The sequence below is a fragment of the Meleagris gallopavo genome, chromosome 4 (assembly GCF_905368555.1).
Source record: "Meleagris gallopavo chromosome 4, MGAL_WU_HG_1.1, whole genome shotgun sequence".
NCBI classification, from domain to species: domain Eukaryota; kingdom Metazoa; phylum Chordata; class Aves; order Galliformes; family Phasianidae; genus Meleagris; species Meleagris gallopavo.
This window is the reverse complement of record NC_139407.1, coordinates 43989728-44004282: the sequence shown is the minus strand read 5'-3', so window position 1 is coordinate 44004282 and position 14555 is coordinate 43989728. Positions and strand designations below refer to the sequence as shown.

Here is a 14555-nt window from a genome sequence, read left to right as displayed (position 1 = left end):
GTAAAAAGCACAGGCTTATACTCTGATAAATGCTTAATCAGTAACAAATTAGAATCGCTGTTTCCTTGATTAAAAATGAATGAATCAATGAATGAGAGGACTATCAAATAGTCAATAGCTCAATAACCAGTGGACTCACCTAGGATATGAACTTGGATGTCTCACACACAAAATGAAGGCCTTAACTTTAAGTCTACTCAAATTACCTAAACATTTCGACTTCATTTTCACTAGAAGTAAAGTGTCACATCTGTATGGAATATTAAGGAAAAACTGGAATCTTGCAGAAGTAAATATGTGAATGAGAAAGCTATTTCTCTCCTAGTTTCTAGAGCAACTAGTGATATTCTTAAAAAATCTCATTATATACTGCTTCTCAACTATATAAATAGGAATGTTAAGACAGTTTGCTTCAAGGTCTAAAATAGCTATATCTCAATTATTTAATAATTTTTAATTGGTGAAAAAATATTATCAAAAGTACAGTTTTCTGGCTCTGCCCTTCCTTAGCTCTTTGCAGGCAAAAAAAAAAAAATGCACAAAATAACAAAGATCTTTCAGATGATCACTTCACCACCATTTTCTACTTTAGATCAAAAACTACTCCTTTTTGAATGAGGATCCAGGTTGACTCTGATAAGCAGCTGATATTTGTAAATAGTGTTACTAAAAACTGGAATCTGAATTATATATTCTGTCTGCCACCAAAACTGTACAAAATTACAAAAATATAAAAATGTCCAAGACTTAACTTATATGATTCCAATTATCTATACTGTTCTGATTTCTGTACTTCTTGCTGTTTCTACCTTCACTCATAGTTCTACTTTTCTGAGATACTAGCACCATCTAATAACAAGTGAGATTTTATGTTCTGCAGTGGAGGTTTAAAAAACCCAATCTCATGATGTTGCACTCTTTGCTGCAGAATGTGAGTATGACTCCAACATCATCAGTTTTTTAAATATTGTTCACACCTTACAACTTATAAGAATAGAGATTTGATAGAAGAATTTACAAAATGTGAGAAAGAACATTTCCAAAGGAAGCTTCTTTGTATGCATTTCCAATATGCATTCACTTCTGCTCTGTACATTGCCATTACTACAGCATAATGAAAAGTTCTTACATTTATGCGATAATTACTGTTCTGTTCTTACAATTTACTTGAGTTTTATTTATGCAAAAGGAAACCATGAAGTAGTAGAGCTATTATCCAGGTTTTAAAAATAGATCTACTATATCTTTTTTACTACATAGTAATTAGAGTGCCATTGATAAATGGTGATCAAATATTTAGAAAGTGTATTTGTTTATCCTGTAGAGGGCACTAATACACATAGAAAATATCCATTGTATAGGAGTATATACTGTATATTTAAAAAGTTACTACAAAAATGACTTTAATTTGTGAATTTGTGAAAATATGAAAGTGTAAGAAGAATCCTCACATGTATTTTAATAATGCTGAGAGATACATTTATATAACATATTTTGTGCCTGTTTAACCAAAATGAAACAAATGTTAGCATCTTAAAATACTAGAAGTCATAATTTATATTTTTGAGAAATGCCAGTTCTATCTAATTTCTATTAGATATTACTACTAGTTATCTTGATTATCACCTATTATGACTTCTTTTTATTCCTGTGCTTTACTGATGTTTTTTGTTCCTCTCTAGAAGAAAATTACTCAGCTGAATACAACACATTCCAGCCTGGCAAATGAGCAAATGACTTACTTAGATATGCCTTGGATGCATTTTCAAACAGAAATTCTGCACTTATTTGGGAGAAGGTGAATGTATAACAATACATTCTTTTTAAGAATATTCCCACCTTCAAGTCAGCATAACAGTGAAACAAGCCTTTCAATTAAGCAACAAAATGGATGCAGGTGTATTTCTGTATATGACTGTATACGAGCAAAGGCCATGTTAGCAAACATGTGTATGCAAGATCTGTATTAATCACCAGAAAAACTGCATGTTTTCTGCAAAGGACAAGCTATCATTGCATACTGCAATACACTAAATTTGGCCAAGTTACATAAGTTTTCTCAAGGTAAGACTTGAACATTTTTTCAGTCAAGGATGACAAGAGAGCTGCCAAATGCCTTAGAGAAAAGGATATATGGCAGTAAATACAGGTAGGTCTCCATTTTCAAGATGGGACTGAACTGGTCACAGAGTAGTTTGTCACTGCTCATACTAACAGTCACCATGGAGCAGTTATCAGATGCTTGATTACAACCAAAATTCAGATTATCTGGCAAACCTCTTAACAGTCTAGCTTTCCTGTGAGTCTTGTGGCATAACAGTAGTCTGGTGTTTGCTCTTTTATTGTTGGTGAGTCAGAATAGACTTAATCAACTCTGCCATATACCTACCATAAATTTATCATAAGGTTTAAGCACTTTTAATTGCCTTGCTGCTAAGGAATGTCAGTCTAAAATCAGCACAGGGAGGCTTTACTTCTGCATCAAAATTCTGAGTGGTCAACTGCCAGTGAAACCTCATGTTGTGGTTTAAATCCACAGGAAGTTCAGCACCACAAAAAAAAAAAAAAAAAAAAAAAGCAAAACACACACACACAAAACACAACAAACAAAACAAAACAAAGTAGGGCTCATAGGTTGAGATCAAAACTATGTATCAAGATAGAAAAAAGGAGAAAAAGATAACAGTAATGATTTTATATATATATATATATATATATATATATATACACACACACACACACAAGATATGTGATGCACAAGCAATTATTCAACACCTGCTGACCAATGCCCAGCCAGTCCCAAATCAGTGGCTCCCAGGCCAGACAAATCCCCACTGTTTTCAAGCTTTTTCAAGTCATATGGTTTGGAGTATCTCTCTGGCCTGTTCAAGCCAGCTTTCCTGCTTCTGTCCCCTCCCAACTTCTTATGTCCCCTTGCACATTCACTGGACAGTATGAAAAGCTAAGAAACTGAAATGTCCATTGTTTTTTTCCTAAACCCATAAGATAATATCATAGAAGACATTATGAAGGAAAAATCGATTCTGTCCCAGCTAAGACACCTAAGACACCTTTTGTTTATGTTCTCCTAAAAATTAAACTGCTCTACATTTAGGCACTTCCAGAATAGATATTGAACACCAGGTCCCAGAATAGTCATTTCTGTGGCACAGAATATCATGCTATTTGACCCTGTCTTGAATCGAAACACTTCTTCAATTTAGCACTTAAAATTACAGAAATATTATATTTCTGGTGTCCAGCTGCCTACAAAAGACCAAGTTCAGAGGTGGAGTAAGAGACAAAACAGAATTTGTCCTGCTCTTCAAACTACACCTAAGAGAGATTTTTCTGCACCATCCAGTTAACAATCTATCATGATGCTTAGTAATCCAGTTGTCAGCTTTTATATCCTTATTTGGAAAGATCTCTGTTCTCACGATCTTAAGAATTCCAAATGAATTTATTTCCTTTAAATTCAATCTTTCTACTCTTTTACTCTTGCCTTACCTTCCAGACATGTTAGCATAGGAAGTAGTGATTTGTTTTGTTTTTCTGTAGGATACCCCCTCTATTCCTTTCTTTGTTTTTCATTAGAAGTTCCTCTTAATGTCTCTACTAATTTTTCACATTAATACTTTACCAACATTACATTATTCTGAGTTTTGTTGTCTTAAAGAAAAGACTATTTTCATTAAATCTTTAAGTTCAGAAGTTCTAATTGATTTTTTGCTTTAATCCTAAAACTAAATATAAACTAAGTAGGCAAGATCAGGAATGACAGTGAGAAGAAAAAAACCCTACAAGTGTAAAAAGCCAGAAAGCAGTCCTGACAGCTAAAACATGAAACAAACTTGTTGATAAATATTCCTTCTGCACAGCATGTTTTGTCTACTGGGTTTTCTCTACTCCACACTGAGACTGTAAAAACACATTTTAAAAATTGTCCATCATTTGGTAATGCTGCTAAGATAAAAATAGCAAAAATAATGTAGCTTGTTCACTTGATATGAAAATAAATATTTCAAGAAAATATGTTTCCCTCTGATGTTTAATGAGAAAATTCTTTCAGATGAAACTATCAATTCCAACTCCTGGAAATTTCCCAGTTTATGGGAAAATATATTTTCAAATTCTGCTACTACTAGTATTTTGCTTTGTTTATCTTGGATTCATCTTGCGTTTTGGTATGAGGTAGCCTGGTACTTTGAAAGCTTTATGTGTTGCTCTACGTAGACCTTTGACAACCATAACTTGCTTCGCAGAAAGTGATGAAGAGAAAGGACATGAAAGATTACTATTTCTAGTTACACTGTAAGCGATGTAACCTTGCCATCACTTCTATCAGACTTTATCAGATGGTTTTAGGATAATGGTAGGAAAAGTCTTAAGGGAAAAGTCTCCACCTGAGTTAAATGGCATTTTGGCATTTGTAAAGAAATAAAGCTAGAAGAACGGAAAGACATTTCAGTTCATGATCGTGTGTGCTATGCAGAATTGTACTATATGAATTGAAAATTTGAAAAATAACTAAGATCAGAAATGACAGTCAGTGAAATCAATGAGAGTGAATTTTAGAAACATGCTAAGCGTAAAATACTTGCTAGTGAAAGCAGATTCATTTATATGTAAAGAAGTAAAAGATAATTTTTTTTCCAAGGAATTTAAATACTGAATAGGAAGAGGTCTAAATTATTTATAAATTAAAATAGAATAAGGATGATAATTACTGCAGAAAGAAAACCAAGTGACTCAAGCCACAGTCCAAGATCCTAACAGCTCTAAATTACTCCAGTGTCGTGAAGTTGCTCATATTTTAGTTCCAGTCTCATAACTCATAGGACCAAAATTCTAGCACATATGCATTGTAGGATTAGTGCCAGAATGCTTAGCTATTGGCTATGCAGATTCAAATCCAAAGAATGATTAGTAGAGTTCTGGAAATTGTAAATGTGCTTAAACCAATGAGACAACTGTAATGACATACCATGAATGAGAAAAAATCCATATTACAAAAACCTATGTAATTCATAGTTGCATGAAAAAAAAAAAAAAAAAAAACTGCAAAAATACTGACTACTTCATTAATGAGTCCAGATTAAATACAATGCGTTGATGAACTTACGTGACAATTTAATGTATTTGTTCAGGGCTCATTCTTGGTCCTATACAATCAGAAGGAAAACCTTAAACTGATTTAAAGTTCTATTTTGAATTCAACTTGGTGGGAGTAAGCAAGGTAAAGAAAAATAATTTCTTTTATGGTTGCTTTCAGCAAATGAATTTACTGACAAGATTGATTGCTATTGTGATGTTTTGAAAGTGAGTATGACAATATCTTGGTATTTTTATTCCAAGTTCTGCATACGCAACTAAATTCCAAGAACTAGGTATATCCAATAATGAAACAAACATACTTCTGATGCATGTCAAAACAGCTTGGACTTCAAATTCTAACAGTCACAACAAAGTAATCATGACCAAAGTATTATCATTAATTATTTACTGAAATTGAAATGACAGTTAAATACAAGAGACGTGTACTTTATTCACAGATACTTCACAACTGAAAACTCATATATTTGTACACTGGAACAGCCGAACACAACTTTGAAAAAGTATATTAGCTCTATTATTAGAATCTTCTGTGAGCCTGGTGATAATCTTACATGCTATGCTGTCAAAGATTCCTAGATAAGTTGCAGAATCACAGGGGTTGGAAGGGACCACCAGTACTTCAGTTTCTTTAGCCCTGCTAAAGAAGATCCCCTAACAAGGGAGATGCATAGGAAAGTGTCCAGGCAGGCTCTGAATTTCTCTTTCCAGAGAAGGAGACTCCATAACCTCTGGATAGCTTGTTCCAGTGCTCCGTCACACTCAAAAGAATGAAATTTTACCTCATGTATGGAATTTCCTGTGTTTTGTTGCTGGGAACTGCTGAAAAGAGCCTTGACTCCCACTCATTAGATATTTATAAGCTTTACTTTTGGAGTGACCTACATACTTTTAATTCAAATGTAAATGCTCATGATATTTTTTTAGCCAAAACGATGGCTTATAATGCTTGTGTCTTGGTGTGCTGAATTTAATACTGTCAGACACTGTGAAATGTAAACTTGTCATTAGCCACAACGAGGATAGGAATTTAAATTCTCATTGTAGGCTGAAGGCTGCAGGCCATATTTCTGTGGGCGATTTATTTTTTTACTGGAGTGGCTTCCTATGGGTGAAATTATCCCTAGCTTATAGAGTTTGCTATGTATAAGCTTTGAGATGTACTGCAGAGCAGAAATTATTTGAATCTACATTCTTCATAGTTCTGTCTGCCTACCTGGTTTATAAATAGCTCTATGCATAACAGCAAAGTCCAAAGTGTGGTAAAAAGCTGCTAACTTCTCTGAATAAAGCTTTGTCTTGTATTCATGCAGTATCTCCTTGTGAATACTTGAATAATGTGATGCAGTGTATCTTATCCAAAATCAGAAATACAAATTACAGACTATGTCATTAACAGTTTTTCCATAGCCCAGTCACTATGTTCCTCAGCATGTTTTTCTGAAACTGTCAAAATTCAAAATCTTCTCCTTGCAAACCAACTGCCATTATGCTTAGGTAACTGCAGCCTTCCAACAACCTATATATTTCACCTGCAGGTTGATGTAAGCACATACTGCCTGTAATCTGAGCTGGCTGGGGACACATTCCATGCTTAACAAGAAGACATAAATGTATCTGTGCAGTGTCCTGTATAAGAAATTTATTTATTTTAACCTTCCCACAAAACATCCAGTTCACAGATAGCTTGGCACTCACACATACAAGCTTGTAATCAACTCCACAGATGCTTCTCAAGAAGAGTGCCCTGGGAAGCTGCTCTGTTGTAATGTGGTTAGATTCCTGTAATAGTAATCAGTGCTCTTCCGCAGAAAATTCTGGACATTAAGTGATTCCTTGACATCTAAATAATCTCATCAGAAATCTTATTCACTCAGTACATTTTGAATTACACATTACTTACTCATCATTTGGGAACCACAGAAGTTACATATATGTAATGTATTTTTGTTATTGACAAATGCTGATGTAAGAATCCTGGTTCATTCAGAGTTCAAGATCCTGAGAGTCTGGTACATCTACTCAAAGGCTTGTTTTTACTGCAACATCAAATACAGTAATTTTACTATGATCACTTATAACTTGTCTAAGTAAGTGAGATTAAAGTGATTTACTGCTTCCCTTCATCTCTTGCAACTTCACAATCCAAACTCTATTTGTCCTAAATGAGAACCTACCAATGAACATGGCAAATCCAAGATCTTTTCTCCTCTTCATACTACAATTCCTAGTCAGTCTCTGAAGGAACTAGATATATATTTACTGTCATAAGAATGTAAATCAAATAAGCATTTATTTTTCTACATTTCAGTACTTGTTATAAATATTTTAATTCTGCTCTGTCAATCTAATTTGTAATTCATATATATTTCCCCATAATTTTTGTCATATTATCTTTTATAGCCACAGCCCATATTTCTATTTTACAATTTCATTTTAACTACTTTGGAAGACTTTACTACATTTCAATTACATGCAGACTCACAGTCCTACAACATAATCTTAAAATCAAAATTGAGGTAGTGGCACACTCATCTACATGTTAATCCTGGATATTATTAGAACATTATTAGAATAAAAGTGTGGAAGAACATTCTGGAGTTTCCTTGATACATCAAGGCTCTGATCTTTCATCCAATGAAGTATGTAACTTTGATCAAAGCCATGCTGAACTCCTTATAATCATAAATTCTCATGTAATGAAGAAATATGTGCAGAACATCACACATTTTTCCCTGACACTACTCTGGTGTAAAGGTAGATTTGACCCACATCTGCCCTGTTATTAATGTGAGAATGTTTACACCAAAACTGAAAAATGTTATTTCCTAATGTCCTTCCCTCTCTTCCACCCTTTTACATAACTTCACTATTTGACAAGGGAGAAGCCTCATAGCAGGTCTTGGTGGTCTGCAAAGTTTTTACACCTCTTCTTTGTGTTTCTCCTAGTACCACTTCCTATACTTTATTTAGTGTATCTTATTAAACTGCTAACTAAATATTTGTTTAAAAAAAAAAAAAAAAAAAGTCAGAAGACAATCTCTAGTAATGTGCACATACCGTGAAAGCTTTTTGTCCTGGTTTCAGCCAGATTTTCTTTGTAGCGTCTGATATGATGCTGTGTTTTGGCTTTAGGAGAAAAACAGTGTTGATAACACACTGATGTTTTAATTGTTGCTGAACAGTCCTATACGGAGCCAGGAATATTTCAGTTTCTTGGTTTTGTGTACTGTCCTGTAAGCAAGTGTGCTGTGGGAGCACAAGAAGGTGGAAGGAGACAAAACTAGGACAGCTGGCCTAAATTGGCCAAAGTGATGTCCCATAACATGCGATATGTTAAAAAAAAAAAAAGTGAAAAAAAATACTATACTGCATTATAATAGACTTGTGTTTGTGATATGTGTGATAGAACAGCTATTGTTGCTTTCTGATACTCATATTTTGTTTTCTTTGCATCATACAATGTTTATTTTCCTCCTGGAAATCTATTTTCAGTAATTTCAGCTTTAGACTGAAGTAAACAGTAAAGCATTTTACAGCTCATTACAGCTAAATCATTTGGCTAGAAATTAGTAATTCTGATGCAAAAAGCTTTGTAGAGATAGAGAAATTGGGATATAATGGTTTTCAGTGTATGCCTGTCAGAAATGCTCTTCTATCTTATACTCTTCCCTTCCTCCTGTAGAATATTTTTATTGTCTAATAAAATGACATAAGAGTAAACATAAACTGGGCCCTAGCGATCTGAAGTATAAAATTTTGAAAATAACCTTTTTATAAGATATTAAGACAACAAGATGATTAACCAGAGATTAGAATCAATGATCCCAACTTCATTATGTCATTTCCAAATAGATACTTAAGACACTGATTTCCAAAGGATTAAAAAAAATAAATTACTCTTTCAATTTGCAATTACAAAATACCTTCACATATTTTTCTAAACATACTACCATATAAACTGAAAATTAACAATACATACTTTGTATTTAATTCTCAGACCTACACAAAAATGCTCAGAAACTAGTAAATCTTTCAGTATGGCCTCACGTTGCACCAGGGTAAGTTTATGTGGGTTATCATGAAAAACTTTACTGAAATGGTACTTAAGCATTGGAATAGGCTCGCCAGGGAGGTGGTTGAGTCACCATCCCTGAATGTGTTTAAAAAACATTTGGATGCAGTGCTCAGGGACATGATTTAGCAGAGGGTTGTCAGTAGTTTGGTTAGGTTGCGGGTGGACGTGATGATCTTTAAGGTCTTTTCCAATCTGAGCAATTCTATGATTCTAGGTAATGGCCATCCTTTTCTATGTGATATCTAATAGCTGACTAAATATTTCATATATTTCATTTTCTTTCTTTCTTTCTTCTCTAGTGTGGAAGTAATTAATATCAAAGTCAGTTTTATAATACTAAAATAATCATAGCACTTTTTTATTTTTCACCATAGCCACAAAATAAAAACCAGCACTAGTAGTAATATGTTTGATGAGAATTGACAGGTATATAGTAATCCCCGAATCTCAGATAAGCATACCAAAGCAGCATTAACTTAAGCTTTCCTAGACTTTCCTTTTTTATTATTTTTATTTTGTGCTTAAAATAAATCTACAGCCAGGTGTATTTCAAAAGTGAAGGAGCTTTTTTCTTTTCCTTGTTCTTTTTACAAGGAGCACTTCTATACACCATATTGAGCATTGCTGAACAAATTTACTTTAGTTCCTCTGCCTTCTAATACCACTGAAGTCAACAGGTGCTGTGGGTATTCATACTACTTTGAAGATAAAATCAGTTGAGCAGTGCACTGTCATTACAACCACAGCACATGATCAGATTTCTTAATGGCAGGAAATCTAATCCTCTGTGCCATATGTTAGACATTTTATTTTGTAACTTATGGTAGACACTTTGAAATCCTCTGTGTCAACTGTATGCTTAAGATTAACTTTCACAGAATTTAAAATTCCGATCAAGCATGAGTCTTGATAGGGTTCTAATGACTCTCTTCTTCCTCTCACATTATTCTCGTTATTCTCTTACATTTTGTTATTTAAAAAAAACCCTTATTTTAAATGTACTAACTATGAAGAATGCTATTGACTCAACAAACACTCATTTATCCTTCTCATAAATACAAATTTGGACAATAGGTACAATTTAGTATTGGCTACTGTGGCATCACTAAACAGTCTGCTTGTGAAAGTTTTTTCTTTTCGTTTAGTATTCAAAAATCCTGTGGCCAGAGAAGATCAACAAATCAGAGAGGAGTGAATAAGTACTGGAGCACTGGAACAGGTTGTCAAGAGATATTGTAGAGTCTCCTTCCACGGAGATATTCAAGACCCTGTGTGACCTATTGTAGGGGACCTGCTTTAGCAGAAGGATTGGACTCAATGATCTCTTGAGGTCTCTTAATTCATACATAAGTTGGACCTGGTATTTCAAATACAGAACAATCAAAATCGTAATAAAGTACAAAAGCTTTTACCACTGTGAAGCAGCATTACCTAATCAGATGATATAGCAACTACAAAAAAATGCTTTATTAACAGTAACATATAAATCCAAATGTCTGTGCTGAGGGTAATTTTTACCATGGCTGGTCAAGCAGAGTTAAAATTCAAATTTGCCTTCGTAGGAATTCACCTTTTGAATTACGCAATATCTTTCAGTCAGTAAGGGAATGAGAAGAGAGGGAGAGGACTAACATTCATTTAGAAACCTTACAATTAACGTACCTGTTACTTTCAATCTGTCAGCTCCAATGACTATCTCATCTTCATCTGCAGAAAATAATACTTTTCCACCTTCACTTGCCCTTACTTCAAATCTCTTACACTGGGCCTCCACAGCATCAGCTCCTGAAAGGAAAGAGAATAGTTTATCTAAGATATTTTGTAAAAACAAAAGTATTCATCTGCATGCATACAGTACCCTAAACAGATATATGAGGATTTTGTCAAATAGTTTCCTTTCTGTAAGCCTGGTAAATAGTTTTTCTTGTAAAGTAATGTTAAATTAATATATAGAGTAACTTTTCCATTATTTTATACCAAGACGAAATTTAAAAGAACTGCGGAAAACATCTATTTTGGTGTCATGTGGAAGGTAACACAAGAATTCATGATGTACTCAAACTTTGTGAACTTGATGAAATGTCAGTTCAGACAGTGCTTTCAGGGCACTGTTCAGCCTGAAGTGCAGCTTCTTTCCAATGGGAAAAAAAGAGGACAAATAAAAGAGGAGACTACACCATGAAAATCGGATACTCAGTGCAGAGGCTAATGATATTTCTCATTCAGTTCTATTGCAAATTTGAACAGCAGAATAACAAAAATGAATGACAACAAAAAAGATTTCAATTTATTTCAGACTCTATGAAAGAAAAGTGCCAAATGTCTCAAAGCTCAAAAGATCTAAAATAATTATGAAATCAAATAGATCTATGGGATGACAGTGTAGAAAACTGGAAGTACCAAATCTCAAGTGCTTTGTAATTTATAGGTATTATCTTTATTCTTCATATTTTGTCTGCTAAACTGCTTTTTAAAATTTCTTTATTTTATCAATCAGTGAAAGCAAAACCTTTGTTCTGAAAGTAGTGTTTTAAAGTGATGAACAGAACAAAGCATAACCAGCACAAGAAAAAATTCAAGATTTCAGGAAATAATTATCTAACAATTTTCTCATTAATTCCTAATTAAATTTCAAATGTACACCTGGAACAACCCAGTACAAATGGATTAAAATTTTACAGAAGGCATCAGTGACAAAGAAATCATTTATTATTTCAGCTTTATTTATCTGTATCATTGGTTTACTTTCATTTTGTGGAATTTTTCAGTTTAATATATAAAAGTACATTATCAAAATATATAAGAAGAAATACAAAAAAATGTGATAGCTCATTTGAGGTGAAGAACTGCAATATCAGGCCTTAATTTGAAGAATCAGCTATTAAAAAAATAATCTTTCTATTAAGAAATACAGGTAATCCAAACTATCACTACAAGATTAATTCTAGTTTTTTATGCTTTTACTTCATGTTGCAATCAGGTACTAACAGTGCATTGCTTAGTATTACTTACTGCTGGAAGAGTGGTTAGTATATTCAAGCCACTTGAGAGATTACAAAAAAAAAATTAATACGTTAACTTAATCTCTTTGATGTGGAACCAGATGTGACTGTTATGAAATGGTTTGGAAAAGTTAAACTGCCTACAGAGTAATCAATGCTATCAAAATGGAATTCTGTTTCATTACATTTTCATTTCCCAGTTGAAATAAGAGTAATCAGTTGCACGTGCAGTATAATATTGTATTATCTTCTCAGTTGTAATGCACCTTGCTATGTTCCGAAAAACTTTACAAATCTACATATTTAATAAGTTTCTGAATTTCTAATAGTAGTACCAACAAAGAGAGAATCATCTCTCTGTATGAAGAAAGCAAACCTTCTGAAATTTTACAGCTCCAACTTGTAGAGCAAACACACTATCCACTATGCTTATTTTCAAATTATCCAGATGACTGTATCTCCTTTAATAATGAATACATCAGTTCACAGAAACTTGAAAGAAAATCTAAGATTCTTTACTGAAATGTAACTTATATAAAACATTTGACCACGCAAAAAACTTTCTAGCTGCACTGAAGATAAATGGACTTGAAACTGAATATTTTGTCTACTTCTCTATATATTTAATCTGGATTAAGGTGAAACTACACCAAGTTCTCTTGCTGTTTTGTGTCAGGAAGAATTATTTACTTGCTGTTTAAGTTTTATAAAGTTTAATAATTAAATAATTAGAATTCTGCAAAATTTAATTCACTTAAAGTATATAGATGATGTATATTTTATACACATCCACATATCATATATACTGTTATAAACATATGCTTGTTGTGCAATAGACTCATAATTGAAACTATTATTAAACCAGATGCAATGGATACAGAGAGTTATAATACTGTAACCAGGATTAAGACAAATACAGATAAAATTTCAAGCATAAACTGTGTGAACTGAACTGAAATTCATGTTTTTAAAGTTTTGCTTTTCAAAGTCAATATTATAATTAAAATATAACTTTGAAGATGGAAGCACAAATCCTGGGTAGCAGATAATGGTTTCTTTCACTGTATGGTGGGGGCACGTACAGTCATCACAGCTTTCTACCCAGCTCAGACTTCCCCAACCAGCAGAGCTGAATCTCTTCCCCATAAATTTTGTGGTTATGTATATTTTGCTTGGTGATGCCCTGTATCATGTTTTCTGCTGTGAACAATCATATAAAGTGTTTTTTTGTTTTTGATGTTCCTTCCCCCCCCTCCCGGCAGTTCCCACAACGTTTATCTCCTTTCCAGTTTTCCATAAAATAATAAAACAAATCTAATGACACTTCTAGGATATGAAGTCTGCACTAGAAGTAATGCTTCTAATTTTATTATACTGGTCCAGAGCATCAAAGGCTCTGGTTGGTTCTCTCCACCTCATGATCTACAGACCCATTAGTGTACTTAAATGACAAGTAGTATAAATGAAAGCTCACATAAAGTAGAATATGGAGTAAAACAAAATAAACAAACAAACAAACAAACAAAAAAAGCGCGAAAAGATCAAATTAAAGAAGATGATTAGCAGATTTCCCTTTCCTTCTTAAAAGATACGTGAATGTCAGAGACATCACAGCAGTCTGTTCCATAACAGAAAACTGCATTCTATACTACATTTAAAAGTCCTGTGTCTGAGATAAATTTTATCAAGACACCCTGTACATCTAGAGATGGTACAATTAAAAATCTATTACTGAGATAATATAGAATTGGAAATTCCATAGTCTTGTAATAGGTGTAAACTAGGACTTTATATCACTGGGGTTTGTGATTTTCGGTGGACAATCAGACAAACATTTCCAAACTTTAATACCTACTACCTACTTATATAAATCTCTTTTGAAGATAGAAATTGAGGCTAATTTATCACAGATAACTCAGTAAGACACCTGCTAAAAATCTAAGCTGAACATTGACTCTAAGTCTTGAATGAAATTACTCCTCACCCATATTTTTGATAACTCTTTCTGCTGCCAACTCAACATCTTTAACAGCAGCACGCTACTGACTTTCTTATTTGAACATCAGAAAGATCTCACATTTCTCTCTGTTCATTTATACATTTTTTATGTTTTCCCAATTAAGTTAAAAATGACTTCACATTTATTTGTCCTTTTTTTTTTTTGTTCTTCACCTAAGTCATTCCTAGTTAGAATAATATATTCTTACTAATATAAATGAGCCGTCTGAACATCAGGGGAAGTTTTTGTTTTTGTTTTTGTTTTTTAAAAAAGGAGTTAAAATAAAATCTTAATGTCCTGTCAGGGACTTGTTAAAGGGCCAGATGCTGTAGGTAATTTAATAATGCTTAGCACACAGCAG

General features: G+C 33.3%; 1 protein-coding gene across 1 annotated transcript in view; it reads right to left on the bottom strand.

Annotated features, from left to right (window-relative positions):
• The window catches only part of SGCZ (sarcoglycan zeta), a 139900-nt gene that overhangs the window by 29070 nt on the left and 96275 nt on the right, over positions 1-14555 (bottom strand). The window contains exon 5 of the mRNA XM_085223084.1: positions 10856-10978. Coding sequence (XP_085079210.1) covers positions 10856-10978 — 123 coding nt within the window. The remainder of the gene's footprint in view (positions 1-10855; positions 10979-14555) is intronic.